Source organism: Jaculus jaculus, chromosome 12 (assembly GCF_020740685.1).
Source record: "Jaculus jaculus isolate mJacJac1 chromosome 12, mJacJac1.mat.Y.cur, whole genome shotgun sequence".
Taxonomy (NCBI): Eukaryota; Metazoa; Chordata; class Mammalia; order Rodentia; family Dipodidae; genus Jaculus; species Jaculus jaculus.
Window position 1 is genome coordinate 41,172,480 of NC_059113.1, and position 17,212 is coordinate 41,189,691.

Sequence of the window (17,212 nt, forward strand, 5' to 3'; positions counted from 1 at the left end):
AGACTCCTTCTCAAGGAAATAGGTGGTTTAGCACAGGGCAAACATGCTTCTCTGGCCTTCATGCACATGCACAGGGCGCATGCAGCTGCACACAAACGTGCAGGCACACACCACATCTCACAAACTACACATGCACATGCAAGAAAAGGAGAGAAAGATAGCTAAAATATTTAAGTCTTAAAGTTATCTGGAAAATGTACTCTTTTCTTGGCTATCTAATTTCAAATAGACAGTTGTTTAAATCACCATCCTAAGAACTCCATTCAAGGTTTTGCATCATCACCTCTTTCCTTCACTGGCACAGAGGGTTTTGTGCATGCATGTGCATTACATGTATGTACAAAAGGAAAAAGTGTGTGCTTGTGGTGGCATGGGTGGCAGACCTCTCCTCTCCTGTGAGCTGTCAGCAGTCTGTATGGAGGGATGCTTTGGTCTCTTAGTGACACTTACTAAACTTTATTTCATTTTATTTCCTTTTAGCTGATTTACTCCTTGAAGGTTTTAATAACTACAGATTTCTCTCCAATGGCTATATTCCTATTCCTGGACAGCAAGACAAGGATAATTTTCAGGAGACTATGGAAGCAATGCACATAATGGGCTTCTCTCATGAAGAGATTCTGTGTATGTGTGATTTCGTTAAATCCTAATCCTCACTGTCATAATGCTTATAAATTTGGTGTCAATTACCTGAATTAAAAAATTGGGGGCTGGAGAGATGGCTTAGCGGTTAAGCGCTTGCCTGTGAAGCCTAAGGACCCCGGTTCGAGGCTCGGTTCCCCAGGTCCCACATTAGCCAGATGCACAAGGGGGTGCACACGTCTGGAGTTCGTTTGCAGAGGCTGGAAGCCCTGGCGTGCCCATTCTCTCTCTCTCCCTCTATCTGTCTTTCTCTCTGTGTCTGTCGCTCTCAAATAAATAAATAAAAATTTAAAAATAAAAATAAAAAAATTGGGAAGCAAATAAGAACCACCTTTAGTTTTATAAAATCCTAAAGACACAGCTTTCCCAAAAGTTATATGGGGCCAAGTGTTGCCACGAAATAACTTAGAATATGTCTCTGTTACAATTTGATAGACTATATTTATTAATATTTTTTTCTTCTTATCAATGCAAAGCAATGCTTAAAGTAGTATCTTCGGTGCTGCAGTTTGGAAATATTTCCTTCAAAAAGGAGAGAAATACTGATCAAGCTTCCATGCCAGAAAATACAGGTAAACTGATGGATACTAATTTTATTTATGTTTCTTTTGTGGGGTTAAACCTTCACATGATCTTGCTGTGTATCCTCAGGCTAGCCATGGACTCTTAACTATTCCTGCCTCTTGATGGTGGGATTGCAGGCCATTGGCCACTGTACTCATTAGAAATCTATGTTATAGGTGGATTTAAATTACACTGTTCTGGATGGAATAAAAGTTAGCAAACCCCCCCCCTCAAAAATTGTGTTTGCAAGCCTTAGGAGGTGCCAGCTTGCTTCTGTGGCATGAAAACAGAAAAGGAAATGAGGAATCTCTGTATTACCCAGAAGGCTTGGTTACCTGAACACATATATCTTACCTCACAGGGTTATCTACAGTGCGCATGACTAATGAAGGCTGACATAGTGACATCTTCTGCCCTGGAAATAATCCCTTTTTTGTTTACTGCTTTGAGGCTCATTGATGTTTAATTCTCTATGACTATCTAAGTGACTAACTCTCTTATTGTGTTATGGTCATCGTTTCCTGGCCCAGGGGAGGCACATCATCCTAGGGCTTTGTATGTATCATTCAGGCATAGCAGCTGACTTGGCATGTGGGCCTCTATCCTCCAGGTGACTCTCACATGGTCACACTTAATATAGTAGAGTGATTGAAGATTTAGGCTATGGCATGTATTAGTATCGCTTGGCTTTAAAATCTTAAAATGACCCCTAAGTAGACAAGGAGGTCACTTTTAGAAGGCCAGCAGGACAAAAGGCTGACAAAATTTCTTATTGCCTCACAGTGTATGTATTGTTAATCTGGAAGTACTGAAAGTATTCAAGACTAGTTTGTAGAATTTCCCAGTGTTTGTTGAATGCTGTGATTAGATCATGAGTAGAAATGTGGTATTTTAAGGAACTGTTACACTTCAGTTGCACAGAAACTCTGCCACCTACTTGGGATGAATGTGATGGAGTTCACTCGGGCTATCCTCACCCCCCGGATAAAGGTTGGCCGAGACTATGTACAGAAAGCCCAGACCAAGGAACAAGTAAGTCCGGCATTAATTTTTGTTACAGATTTGTTTAAATGGTAAGTTACCATCACTTTACCTTCTAGCTGACATCTAACAAACTAAATCAATAAAAATCCTTAACGTGTGCGTTTACCTTTGTACTAAAAGAGTGTTTTTTCCCCCCTGTAGTACATTTGTATTTTCTTTGTCAAAGAATTTTAAAGTGATTTTAAAAATTTTATACTTGGGGCTTGTTGCAGTCAAGTTCACACTTCTGGTAGAAACCATACAACCAAGAGCAACTTATGGGAAAAAGAAGCTTATTTTGTCTTACAGGCTTGAGGGGAAGCTCCATGGCAGGGGAAAACGATAGCATGAGCAGAGGATGGACATTACCCCCTGGCCAACATAAGGTAGACAACATAAGGTGGACAGCAGGAACAGGAGAGTGTGCCAAACACTGGCATGAGGAAACTGGCTATAACACCCATATGCCCGCCCCCAACAATTCACTGCCTCCAGAAGGCGTTAATTCCCAGATCTCTGTCAGCTGGGAACCTAACATTCAGAACATCTAAGTTTATGGGGGACACCTGAATCAAACCACCACAGGGCTGGAGAAATGGCTTAAGGTGCTTGTCTGCTAAACTTAGGGACCCAGGTTCAATTCCACAGTACCCACATAAGCCAGATGCACAAGGGGGCACAGCATCTGGAATTTGTTTTCAGTGGCTAGAGGCCCTGGTGTGCCCATTTTCTCTTTCTCCATCTGCACCTCTCTCTTTCTCTTAAATAAATAAAGTGTGTGTGTGTGATGCCGGGTGTAGTGGCACACACCTTTAATCCCAGCTCTTGAGAGGCAGAGGTAGGAAGATTGCCATGAGTTTGAGGCCACCCTGAGACTATATAGTGAGTTCCAGGTCAGCCTGGGCTAGAGTGAGACCCTACCTCTGAAAATCAAAATTATATATATATATATATATATATGTGTGTGTGTGTGTGTGTGTGTGTGTGTGTGTGTGTGTGTGTGTGTGTATAATTTTATTTATTTGTAAGCAGTGAGAGAGAGGGGAGGGAAAAGATAATGGGCGCATCATTGCAAATACACCCCAGATGCACCATTTTGGGTATCTGGCTTTGTATGGGTACTGGTGAACATGGGCTAACAGGCTTTGCAAGCTAGTGCTTTTAACCACTGAGCCATCTCCCCAGCCACTATACTGAGTTTTAAAAGTAAATTTGAAACGTCATCTCCAGTTATCCCCAGGTGGGCAAACAATCAAATACCAAATCTGTGTACTTCAGTGCAAAGGCCACCACTACACTGTCCCGCACTGGGTGCACAGCAGCAGGAAGAGAGGATCATGGTTAGCACTTAGTTGTGGGAGCTTTAAGAAGAACATTAATAGCATGAATTAAGAAGATTGGAAGATGATTTCTCTGTGGCAAAATTCCAGATAACCAGGTCATTGATATGCTGCTGTTGCTGCTTGGAGACTCAGGACAAAGGAGAGGGGTTTATTTTTCCTTCCTTAAAGTGATTATTCTCAGTTTTCGTTTAATTGTACTAATAATTTCTATATTGATGTATAATACTGAGATGTGATTAAGCAGTCAATGTCATTTCAGGTTGAGTACCGTGTAACATTACACAGCATATTATAGTTATTAATACTTTGTTAGATCGTTTCCAGAATAAAAAGTTGATTTTATCTAATTACAGGCAGATTTTGCAGTAGAAGCACTGGCAAAAGCTACCTATGAACGGCTGTTTCGCTGGCTTGTTCACCGTATCAATAAAGCTCTGGATAGGACCAAACGTCAGGGAGCATCTTTCATTGGAATCCTGGATATTGCCGGCTTTGAAATTTTTGAGGTATTCCTTCTCCTACCCCTTCTTCCCTTTTTTTTCCTTCTGTTCTTTCCTCTTTTAAATTATTTATTTATTTATTTATTTGAGAGCGACAGACACAGAGAGAAAGACAGATAGAGGGAGAGAGAGAGAATGGGCGCGCCAGGGCCTCCAGCCTCTGCAAACGAACTCCAGACGCGTGTGCCCCCTTGTGCATCTGGCTAACGTGGGACCTGGGGAACCGAGCCTCGAACCGGGGTCCTTAGGCTTCACAGGCAAGCGCTTAACCGCTAAGCCATCTCTCCAGCCCTCTTTCCTCTTTTAGCAAGGGTTCATGTATGTGTGAGATATAGCACCAGGCATGAGGAATATAGTGACAAATAAGCAGGTTTAGTCCTTGTCATTCTAGTGGGGTAAACAATAAATTGCAAATAAGCACACAACTCACAGATTGGTGAATAGCAATGAGAGTATTGTCAAAGAGCTGAGGAACCCCTTCAGAATACCTTATCAGATAAAGTGTGTGAGTGGTGACAGACATGCTTTGAAAGTGGGGGAGGGGGGCTGAGACTATAGTTCTGTGGCTTTTGCTTGCTAGGTGAGTGCTCTGCAGTTACATAGTCTCACAAAGTCTTCCCAGCAGGAGTCACAGTCCAGTGGTTCTATATGGGGAGAGTACTTATCAAAGGTTAGGAGCTGGTGGAAAGTTAGTATGTATAGATGTACTTGACAAAAAGGAGAAGGGGGCCAAAAATGGAGTGTAATATGGGTCCAAAGTAGAAGTAGGGTCACACTGAGGAGGCCAATGTATTGGACCAGAGCAAAAAATTGTTATAAGAAGCCAGGCATGGTGGCACATGCTTTTTATCCCAACACTCAGGAGTCAGAAGTACGAGGATTGTTGTGAGTTCAAGGTCATACTGAGACTACATAATGAATTCCACGTCAGCCTGGGCTAAAATGAGACCCTACCTCAAAAATATATATATATAAATGCATAGAATGTTTCTAGAAAGATAATAAGAAATGTGTGATTCTAATTGACTGTAGAGAGAACTGGTTGGGGACTAAAATGATAACTGACAGCTCAGTACAACACTGTGTGCATGTAAAATTTTAGGTCATACATTATTAATTTAAAAGTCAGTTTTGCTTGAGCTGAGTAGAGAGCATGCATTAGGCTTTAGGTTCAAGCCCCAGTACCACACACACACACACACACACACACGCACACAATCATTTTAAAATAGAGTGGGGTTTTAAATGTGGAAGAGAGGTAAAACTTCATTATTTTAAAAATCTATTGCATGTTCAGCACAAGAACATTCATATATTAAGGCTAAGCAAAATCCATTTATACAAACATAAATAAGTACAACTGAGCAATGTCTGTAAATATTTATATGGCTTGTCCTATGTGCTAGTTTGTAGAAATACAGCAAGGTAAACAGTACCCTTCAGAATGACCTCATTCTAACAACGAGCATTATAGCTTCATGTGCTGTGGAAGGCTGGAGTTGCTTTTCTAGGCCATGAATCTATTCCTTAGAGATTGAATCCTCTCTAGTTGAAGCTCATTTTTTATAATGAAGGAAGTTATTTATGGGAATATCCTGTATATGTGAATATTATGGAAATGTTTAAGGCCTATGCACTTACATAAGATAAACAAATTAAGAGAATTTATGCATTAATTCATCCATCGGTCCATTTGTCTACTCAGTAGCACAATAGAATAGAAAAGGGGGAAGAGTTCATAGAAAAGGACCAGAAATGACTGTAATGGGAGCTGGAGAGGTGGCTCAGTGGTTAAGGAACTTGCCTGCAAAGCTGAACAACCTGAGTTCAATTCCCCAATACCCATGTAAAGCCAGATCCACAAAGTGTCACATGCTTATGGAGTTTGTTCATAGTGGCTAGAGGCCTTGGTGCACCCATTCTCTCTGACTCTGTGTGTGTGTGTGTCTGCTTGCAAATAAATAAAATATTTAAAAAAGAAAAGGAAATGGCTGTGATGAATGAAAGATGTTTTTGTCACTTTATGAAAGCAACTGGGTGGAGTAAAGATCATTCTCGGTTGATCTTATGTTACCTCACTCTGCTGCCTCTGAACTCTGTAGTTCCCTCTCATCTCACAGACATGCTCACTTGCCACTACACTTGCCACCTTGTGCCTCTCACCCTCTTGCCCCCCCCCCCCTTTTTTGATTTTTCAAGGTATATTCTTGTTCTAGCCTAGGCTGATGTGGAATTCACCCTGTAGTTTCAGGGTAACCTTGTGCTCACGGCGATCTTCCTACCTTGGCCTTCCAAGTGCTGGAATTAAAGGCGAGTGCCGCCATGCCTAACCTTTTCTCATTTTCTATCCTATTTGTTTCATTATTTCTAGTCTTATTTATTTATTTATTTACTTGAGAGAGAGAGGCAGATACAAAGAGCGAGAGATTGGGGATTCTAGGGCCTTCAGCCACTGCAAGTGAACTCTAGACTCATGTACCTACTCATTAATGAGGACTGAGTTGTTTTATTTGTAGATCATTCAACTAGCATGCTGAGTTATTTTCTCATTTTCAAGGTTCAGTAATATGATATAGCCATTTGTTCTCTTATTTTTGTCAAAAGGCTATGAGGGTGTGGATGGAGTGAATGAGAATGAGACAGATTGAGAAAAACCTTTCCCTTGGCCTCATAGTATTTGATGGACTCAATAATGTTGTTCATACCTAATGGCTAGTAGTTTTTAAAGTTTAAAAGTATTTTATTATAGAGTATTACAGAGCTTAATAAAAAGAAAGAAGCCAGGCATGGTGGCGCATGCCTTTAATCCCAGCACTTGGGAGGCAGAGGTAGGAGGATCGCCATGAGTTCAAGGCCACCCTGAGACTACAGAGTTAATTCCAGGTCAGCCTGGACCAGAGTGAGACCCTACCTTGAAAAACCAAAAAAAATTTAAAAAATAAAAAGAAAGAATGCAGAGATGTAATATAGAGCTCAAGAGAAGGAAGGAAGGGAAGTGGGGAAGCAGGGAGGAGGAGGTAAAGCTGTGGTGAAACGGGTAAGGTCCTGAGTGGGCCCAATGACTCTGATCCATTTCCTTTCTAGGAGAGGAACTCCTTTAGGGAGGAAGAGATAAAGGGGAAGTATTCAGGTCTAAGGAAAAAGAGATCTAGGGAGTTAACTCCTTTAAGGAAAAAGATAAGAAAAAGCCAGATTCCCTCTTATAGGCTCATGGTCATTTCTTGTCTTTAACTGTGCTCAGTTTACTTTTAGAGGGCCCTGATTACCTTAAATTGCCTTATTTCCCCCCTTTGGAGAGGTAACCCTACCTGCCATTACTGAGTTGGAGTTTCAGCCAATATGGCTTCTTTGAGCTGAGTAGGATTGTTGGGTGTGAAAGTTAGGGTACCCCTCTATTCTGAAAGTGCATTAGTGTAGGGCAGAGAGAAAGTCCTGGATGAAGATATTGGGAAGGAAGTATAAAAGCCAGAGAAATCAAAGGGAGGTGGGTACAGAGTAAATTGAGTCTCAGAGGAGTCTTTAGGATTCCAATTCTCACAGACTTTTAGGTCTTGGAGAGCAATTGAAGGGACCCAGGTAGATGGAGTTAGATGGTCATAGGATTATATGAAGCGGGTTGACCATGAACAAGAGGAGATAAAGTTAAAACATCTGCTGAGTACACAATGTCTAAAAACTAACATACTTTTAATCCCAGCACTTGGAAGGCAGAAGTTAGAGGATTGCTGTGAGTTTGAAGCCAGCCAAGGACTACAGAGCGAGTTCAAGGTCAACCTGAGCTAGAGTGAGACCCTACCTCAAAAGAAGCAAACAAAAACTAACAGAATTATTATTGCCAGAAATGATAACTATAATTCACTTTCACTATGAAGATCTAGAAATCCATTTCTTGAGGTGTTCACCAAATACTGTGGTGGTGTCAGGCATCTGTTCTTGTAGAGCTTGTAAAGTAAATGACACATTAACAGAATTATCAGGGCTATAAAGACATCATTTAACCTTGATAATGGCACAAGCATTATTTTAAGCCACTGTGAGTACTTGCTCTATACATTTCCCCCGTCATTATATGTATTTTTTAATCTTATTTTATTTTTTCTCAATTTTTCAACTCATTTTCCATGATTATAAAAAATATCCCCTGGTAACCCTCCCTCCTCCCCTTTTCCACTTTGAAATTCCATTCTCTATCATATCCCTTCCCCATCTCAATAAGTCTATCTTTTATTTTGATGTTGTGATCTTTCCCTCCTCTATGGTCTTGTGTAGGTAGTGTCAGGCACTATGAGGTCATGGATATCCAGGCCATTTTGTATCTGGGGGGAGCACGTTGTAAGGAGTCCTACCCTTCCTTTGGCTCTTACATTCTTTCCGCCACCTCTTCCGCATTAGACCCTGAGCCTTGGAAGGTGTGATCAAGATACTCAGTACTCTAGTCACTTCTTTCCAGCACCATGATACCTTCTGAGTCGTCCCAAGGTCATTGCCATCTGAAAGAGAAGATTCTCTACCCAAAGTGAGAGTAGCATTAACATAAGGGTATGAATATTAAGAGAAGTGCTTACTGGGCAGTTTGATAAGCATAGTATATACACTTATCCAGACATCAGCAGATGTTACACCCCTAGGGCTCATGACAACCCCTGTTTTAAGTTTTCAGTATCAGGGATGTATTCCCTCCCTTGGAGCAGGCCTCCAGTCCAATTGGAGGGCAGTTGGTTTCCACCATGGTAGACATGCCACCATTGCATCAGTTGGTTCATTTGTCCTGGCTGGCCAATTATAGGGCTTGCAGTGTCCACTGTTGAGTATCTTCACTGGTGGTATTTCTTTCTCCTATTGAACTGCATGTAGAATGGCTTCTTCCAGCAGGATTTCTCAGTGTCTTTGCAGCCCAAGTATGTGGAGTCTTCAGCAATAGGGTCTTACCATCGATTCCTGGTGGGAAACCAAGGGTTTATATGTATTTTTAAGGTTAGTTTTAGCTCTTTAGTAGAGACTTTTAGGGGGCTGAGAGGAGCTCCATGGCTCATTTAGTATCTATACCATCTGCTTGAATGGATCAGGTTCTTGATACCCTGTGACTTCATTTGGAAGTATGGAAGAATTTTCCTCTGTTTTGATCCTCCCTCTCACAGACTATATTGCTTAGAGTCCATCCAAACCCTGGGTCTCAGTGACCTTTCTGATCAAGAGAATAGGTGACTTACCACAGCTGTTGGATCCTAGATGTATCCTGTTATCTCCTGAGGCCTGCTTGACCTGGGGGCAGGAGCCAAACTACTGGCTGCCCTTTCAGGCCCAGTATCCTTATTGGCTTTAGCATTTACATATGGTTATTGAACACCCAGAAGAACTGTTATACCAGTCTTAGAGAAAAGTATGGATACAGAGCATATTTGATCATCTTTTGCCATTAGCAAACTAGATCTAGTTCAAGGGTGGTATAATATCTAACTTAGGTTGGTTTGTAGCATGGAGTGTGTGTGTGTGTGTGTGTGTGTGTTTTAAAAGTTCCAAACATTTGTAAGTACAGGTAAAAAGAAAATACATTAACAGCTTTGGAGACCGTTGTTCATAGTCTTGCTTGGAGACTGTGGTTCCTATCTAGAAAGTGATGAAAGAGGCTCATGGGAAGATTGCCCTTTTCTTCCTCCTGCCTCTCAGCTCTGGGTCTGGAGTGGTGACTCTGGCCTAGGAGGAGTCTGTTGTCTCATGACCTGACAGAATGCTCCCTCTAGGTGCCTGATAGTTTTACTTATAGCTCAAGTAATAAGCACCCAGAAAATGTTTTTGTGTTTTAATAAAAAATCTAAAAGCAGGGTCTGTTATCTCTGTCTTGAGAATTTTCCAGTAATTAGCCTCAGGTAGGAACAACTTTCTTTTCTCTGTTTGAAGCTACTCTGTGGGTTGTAAGGCATATCTCAAAAGGGCCCATTCTCTTCTCTTGGGAATATTGAGGACATAGTTCCTCCCAAACTAGGGTTTCTTCTATTAGTTCTAAGGGAAGGAGACTCATTAACAGTAGTCTGGTGGCCTGGTCAGCCAGACTGTTCCACTCTGAGGTTTCATCTAGCCCTCTTGGATGCCCTTTACAGTGCATTACTGCAACGTAAGGAAGAAAGACTGCAGAATGCCTCACTTTTTGTTTTTAATATTCTGTACATTCTTTCATTCCTTTATTTGTTTGAGAGAGAGAATGGGCATGCAGAGCCTCTAGCCACTGCAAACGAACTCCAGATGTGTGTGCCCCCTTGTGCATCTGGCTAACGTGCGTCCTGAAGAATCGAACCTGGGTCCTTTGACTTTGCAGGCAAACACCTTAGCTGCTAAGCCATCCCTCCAGCCCCAGAATGCCTCACTTTTTATTTTTATTTTTTGGTTTTTTTCGAGGAAGAGTCTCACTCTAGCCCAGGCTGACCTGAAATTCACTATGGAGTCTCAGGGTGGCCTCGAACTCACGGCAGTCCTCCTACCTCTGCCCCCCGAGTGCTGGGATTAAAGGCGTGCACCACCACACCCGACTGCCTCACTTTTTAAATAGTAGCATGAGCATGGAAGATGAAGAATGCATTTTATAATTTGCATAAAAATTGACCCTCTGGGCTGGAGAGATGGCTTAGCGGTTAAGCGCTTGCCTGTGAAGCCTAAGGACCCCGGTTTGAGGTTCGGTTCCCCAGGTCCCACGTTAGCCAGATGCACAAGGGGGCGCACGCGTCTGGAGTTCGTTTGCAGGGGCTGGAGGCCCTGGCGTGCCCTTTCTCTCTCTCTCCCTGTACCTGTCTTTCTCTCTGTGTCTGTCTCTCTCAAATAAATAAATAAAAATAAAAATAAAAAAAGTTGACCCTCTGATCCTTGTTGAGTTCAAATGCCCTAGTAGGAGCTGTCAGCTGTGCTAACTGAGCACTCATGCCTGGAGGCAAGGTTATATTTTCAGATGTTTCATTGGAGGTTGATTATTGCATAGCTAAATGGCTAGTGTCTTAATGAACTTTCTAGAAAATTAGATGGCTAATTATTCCTTCTTTCCCAATGACTTTCAACATTTGTAGTTGAACTCCTTTGAACAACTATGTATCAACTACACCAACGAGAAGCTGCAGCAGCTGTTCAACCACACCATGTTCGTCCTGGAGCAGGAGGAGTACCAGCGCGAGGGCATCGAGTGGAGCTTTATTGACTTTGGTCTCGACCTGCAGCCCTGCATTGACCTGATAGAAAGACCTGTGAGTGCTGCCTTGCCATCTGGTTTCCCATTCCTGTTCAAACAGAGCCTTAGGTTTTCTTTCTGTCACTATCAGAGACAGTGTAGAAGGAAAATGATAAAACATCCTATTTATTGAGCTGGAGAGATGGCTCAGCAATTAAAGGAGCTTGCCTGTAAAACCTAAGAATCCAGGTTTGATTCCCCAGTACTCACATAAAGCCAGATGCACATGGTGGCACATTCACTTGGAGTTTGTTTGCAGTGACAGAGGACCTGGCAAACCCATTCTCATTCTGTCTCTTCCTCCCTTCCTCCCTCTCTGCTTCTTTCTCTCTCAAATAAATAATAAAAGTATTAAAATGTTCTACTTAAAAGTAATTGGCATCACAGTCAAAGCCTGTCTTAGCTCTCCTTTCTAGCACATTTGATCCTGTTCTTGCATTGTGTATGTGTCGAGTACTGTGCTCTGGTCCTCGCATACTGCAAAGACCACTTTGGTGGTGGAATTGGTGTACATCTGTCAGAGGGTGTGGAGTTCTACCAGGCACACTTCTGAGGTAATACAGGGACACTTAATTTAGCTGAGAACAAGACATCACATAAACCCATTTTTGAAATACTAAAGTTTGCTTTTCTAAGAGCAGAGATGTTTTATTTTAACAGATCATTTTTATTTCAAATCTCTTTGTGGAGATGAAAGGTTGATAATATGTTTAGTGGGAGTCTTAGACAGTATCAGACATTATTTCCTTATTGATTTGCTGTATGTAAAAACATAGAGAGCCAGGTGTGGTGGCGCACACCTTTAATCCCAGCACTTGGGAGGCAGAGGTAGAATTGCCATGAGTTCGAGGCCACCCTGAGACTACATGGTGAATTCCAGGTCAGCCTGAGATAAAGTGAGACCCTACTTTGAAAAACCAAAAAAAAAAAAAAGAAGAAGAAGAAACTATTCTCTTTTGAAGCCCTACTCCATGCATATTAATGAATTAGCTCTCTCTTCTTATTAGTTAGCTTTTGCTTATCAAGTTATTAGCTTTGCTTTTTTTTATTTTAGTATCTGACAAAATACAGGAAAAACTAAAACACAGTTAAGCATTGACATCATTTTGTGTTTATATACTGTTTGTGGTACTTAGGATCCAGCCTAGAACCTCATGCATTGATATCCTTGCTTAACAAATTCTAACACTAAATACGTGTGTTGAACCAACAGCTCAAAGGCTTCTTTCAGGAGCCTTAGAAGGCAATAAAGCAGTTCTTTTTCTTGCTATATAGTCTCAGGTTGCTACTCGTGTTCTAGGTGCTCTGTCACTGCTGATCTCCTTTTTGTCTCTGCCCTTAGTGTCAATGAACTCACAATTGAATGGCATGAATAAATTCTAAAATAGTTGTTAAGATGAATGGATTAAGTGATTGGTGAATTAGTTCATTACCTCCTGTATATTTAATAATAGTTTTAGATGTTTTGCCAAGGTGAAATGATATATTTTATCTAATTAGTACATAAAGTATCTGAGGTAACCAGCTAGAAGTTTTGTAGTAAACAGCCAATGTAATCACCGGTAAGTTGTCCATGGTCCTGCAAATAATTCTTCACTCATGTTTCTGTAAGCAACCCTGATTAAACTCCTTGGATGACCAAAAATAAATAAATAAATGCCCATGAAAATAAAGAGGGACTACACATAACCCACAACCCTATGGGGAATACCTGCATTCCCACTGAGGAGAGTCCCCAGCGGGATGGGGGCAGGGACAAGGGAAAAGAGGGTGCCAACACATGATATATCCATATAAAATATGTTGTTAATAATAATTTTTTAAGTAAAGTAAAATAAAATTTTTTTTAAAAAAAAAAAGATAAAAGAAGGGGATTATTACCTGGAATGCAACAGAAACACAAACAGGTAATGCAAGTGAATATGATCAAAACACATTATATACATTTGTGAAAATATAATGACACACATTATTATTTATAGTTAGTGTTAATAAAATTAATTAATTGTAATGTATCCAGCCAGGCACTGAATGTAAATTTTCACTTTCATCTCTCCACCCTTTCCTCCAGTTCCTTTCTGGTTTATTTGTTGCTTTTGGAGGATCATTTACTTGAAATCAGTTTACTTACAATCTACATACCTAAAAGCTTACTCAATAAATTACTCATCTGTTTTCTTTCCAGAACATAGCAGTCTGTGATCTGTGTATGAATTATAAGCTTGTTATGGTTTGAATATTACTTCCATCCTAGTGATAGGTTTGTCACAATTCTTCATAAAAGGAATAATTTTGGAAGTAAATTCTCAACACAGTGGTATTAGTGACATGACTTGTCAATTCTTACTGCCTTTCATTGTCAGGCTAATCCTCCCGGTGTGCTAGCCCTTCTGGATGAAGAGTGCTGGTTCCCTAAAGCCACAGATAAGACCTTTGTTGAGAAATTGGTTCAAGAGCAAGGTTCCCACTCAAAGTTTCAGAAGCCCCGGCAACTGAAAGACAAAGCTGACTTTTGCATTATACATTATGCAGGGAAGGTAAGATTGCTTACATTGAACAGATCAATAATGTTTTTGTGAATTTTGCCATATTTTATGATATAACAAAGGTACTGGTGAACATGTGTGCATGCTTGCATATAATATAGATTCCAAATGCCTTGCCTTGGAGACAACCCAGTTTTTGTCGAATCATTGAAAGTCTCTGATTAAGACTTCAGGTTTTGTTTGGTTTTGGTTTTGTGTTCTCTGTTTCACTACATTTGGCCTCTGTGGGATAGGTGGACTATAAGGCAGATGAATGGCTGATGAAGAACATGGACCCTCTGAATGACAATGTGGCCACCCTCTTGCACCAGTCATCAGACAGATTTGTTGCTGAGCTTTGGAAGGATGGTGAGATTGAAATTAACTTTGTATTGAAGCTTGCCTGGAATCTCATGTTTAAGCTTTATTGATGATTCTGTTACATATATTATATGCATATATATGCTTAATACCTTAAAGTCTTTCCCTAGAGCAGGGCTGCCGTTATATCAGAAGTTACCCATTTTATGACTACTTGGATTAAAAATGAATAACAAGACATCTGACTCGTTGATCAGATGTTGTGAAGAGTGTGGAAACATTCTGAGCTCAGAGCTACAAAGTGCTACAGGATTCCTCATGGTCCCCAGTGACAGTTCAGGTTATATTAACCTAAGGCACAGGGACACAACGCCCAAGAAGCCTTTTGTCTTTGTTAGTTACAGGCCCAAATAAGTTGCATCTTTTATCAGACAGACACATAGTGGGTGGTGAATGAGAGTAGTGAACTGTAGTCTGCACAGAGATCAATTGCTTCTATTTTCATTCATCCCCATAGTTCTTTTGTGTAAATGGACTTTGGGTGAAGATTTCTGGTGATATTTATCATAGGCCAGACTCTACTAGTAACAGATAGATACAATGTCTGTGTGTCTTTATACGAAGTAGGAACCCATCTCCAAGAGCTTAGCTTTCTTTGCTACACTTCATCCTGATTTCTGACCTATCTCTTTGCCTGGCCTCAGGCCACCAACTCCTGTTCAGTAACTGGCTCATTCACTTCTGTTTTCTCACAAACATCTCAACACCAAGTCTAGCTGTCTTCTCAAAGGCAGAGAGAGAAAAAAATGTTGCAAAAGGGGAGAGGATCATTTGGGTAGTTGGGACAAAGGAAAGAGAGAAAGAGAAGAATGGACAGAGAGAATGAGTAGTGGAACAGTGACCATGTAAAGGATGGTTTCCTCAAGAATGTTCATGACCATCGGGCAGGGAAAGTGTGTGAGTGAGCCTATGGGGGGTGGGTCTGCCCACATGCATGTAAATGCCCCAGGAAGAGACTGGGAGAGGGCCTTGGGGGAAAGATTAGCTCTCCTACAAGTAAAACAAAGCTTCTTTTATCCTTACATCTGACTACTGAGTACATAGGTGTCCCTTGTAGTGATCTAGTCAGTCAGGGTCTTGCCTGATGACAGAGCAGAGGAGTGGGGTCTTGTGCAGTTTTCAGGGCCCTCAGAGTGGGGCTGCTCTGGACTATGTTGCTGAGACTTGTGGCCATGGGATCTGAGAAACTAGACCTAGAGTAGGATAAAGAACCAAGCTCAGGACTGGAGAGGTGGCTTAAAGGTTAAGGCGCTTGCCTGCGAAACCTAAGGACCCATATTTGACTCCCCAGATCCCACATAAGCCAGATGCACAAAGTGGCACATGTATCTGGAGTTTAGTTGCAGTGGCTGGGGGCTCTGATGTGCCAATTATCTCATATTCTCTCTCTCTCTCTAAATTAAAAAATGGAAAAAAGACCCAAGCTTAGGCATCACAGGGTCCTGAGGCTAGAAAGACCAACACTGGAGAATTGGCATTGTAGACAGGAAATTTCTCACATAGGAGACAAGTGTAATGCTGCCTGTCATAAGTTCTTATCTGCCCTTAGGGGTCAACTCACTTGTGACACACCAGGGCCGCCCAGCACCACCTCCCCTCTTTCAAGTTTAGAGATACAGGCAAGGGAGAGAGGCACTTACACAAACTGTTGAGTGCTACAGGTATCTGTGATCAGTGCCATGTGGATAGCACAGAGTGGGATTTGAGGGATATTCAATAGTGGAACCCTTTTCCTGGGGTGCTAAAGTAAAATGTAATGAAGAATGATGCAATTTTATTGGTCCTTGAAAGATAATAATGATTTATTAGTTAAGCAGTGCAATCTAACTTACTAAGTGCTACACACAACATTTTCACCACTAATATATGAGCATTTATGTCCTAGTTACACCTTCGCCAGAGTCATCCACAGCTAGGTTTTTGTATATTGGCATAGGGGAGGAAAGGGAAGGATATAGGGTGAACCAGGGTGGAAGTGGGAAGCCAGCACTCAGGACAGTAGGGCTGGGCTGGAAAGGACAAATGAGCAGGAAATGAGGGTGGAGTGGCAGGTGAGGGCAGGCTCAACTCTGTAAGAGTCCTGATAGCCTAACCCAGGGGGTTGAACTTACTTATACTTCATTGAGTAAAATGCATCTCAGTAAATTTGTTCACACTCTCTCCTTGAATAAGTGAGTGGGTTTCGGGACAGATTGAAGTAGAAGACCCTGAAAGTAAGGAATACAAAAGAGGTGGCAGTGAGCCAGAAAGAAATGTGAATGGGAAAAAAAAAAACAGAGAGGAGGGGAGTCCCTACTAAAGCCTCAGAAAGAAACTGACTTTCTTTTTCTTATGAAAAGAAGCAGGTATGGGAGGAGGAGCGGGAACACTAACAGTTTAATAAAGGAAATTAAGTCCTGGGCTTACACAGTGTTCTGGCAGTATAAATCCCCTTTGGAGTCCATATCTGTTCCTTACCCAAACTGTGGGTTATGAGAAACCCCTGCTGACCATTCAACCCATTCATGTATATCCAGTGAGGCACTTCCCACCCAAAATACCTGTGAGATGCATCTAGAAGCAATGAAGGACACATTCCCTGCTTTCTGCAGCTTGTCAAGCAATGAGGACTCCAGGCAGGCAGATGCAGTTTAGGACTGGGTTGTCTTTTTCTCCCAGCTTCTTTGGCCACCTCCTCCTATTCTTTAGTTACAAATCTGGATAAGGCTTTAACAGCAGTGGGTCAGGGTTTTAGATTCAAAGATAAGAGTGGGTGTGGAGGACAGAATGATGAGTCCAAGTGGCAGATCACTGGTAATGGGTCTTTCAGGTGAGATATGTGGAGAATCCTTGCCTGCAACTTTGTGATTGCCACTTACAAGATACAGAGGAGTTCTTTATTTGGTTATAGAAATACTTGGAGGATAGTCTCACAGCCTTGCTGAGCCCTCTCACCCCCATCATCTGTTAATAGTCTGCAGCTCTAACCACACAGGCTGCACACTGTTTGAACAGCCTTGTTTATAGCCCTGTTCTTGCTGCAGA

The 17,212-nt window shown here is 41.6% G+C and overlaps 1 protein-coding gene across 3 annotated transcripts in view; it reads left to right on the forward strand.

Annotated features, from left to right (window-relative positions):
* The window catches only part of Myh10 (myosin heavy chain 10), a 164,288-nt gene that overhangs the window by 87,724 nt on the left and 59,352 nt on the right, over window positions 1–17,212 (forward strand). For all 3 annotated transcript variants that reach the window (XM_045131555.1, XM_045131556.1, XM_045131554.1), the window contains exons 9-15: window positions 481–624; window positions 1,119–1,214; window positions 2,120–2,238; window positions 3,926–4,078; window positions 11,125–11,298; window positions 13,646–13,819; window positions 14,062–14,176. In XM_045131555.1, coding sequence (XP_044987490.1) covers window positions 481–624; window positions 1,119–1,214; window positions 2,120–2,238; window positions 3,926–4,078; window positions 11,125–11,298; window positions 13,646–13,819; window positions 14,062–14,176 — 975 coding nt within the window. The remainder of the gene's footprint in view (window positions 1–480; window positions 625–1,118; window positions 1,215–2,119; window positions 2,239–3,925; window positions 4,079–11,124; window positions 11,299–13,645; window positions 13,820–14,061; window positions 14,177–17,212) is intronic.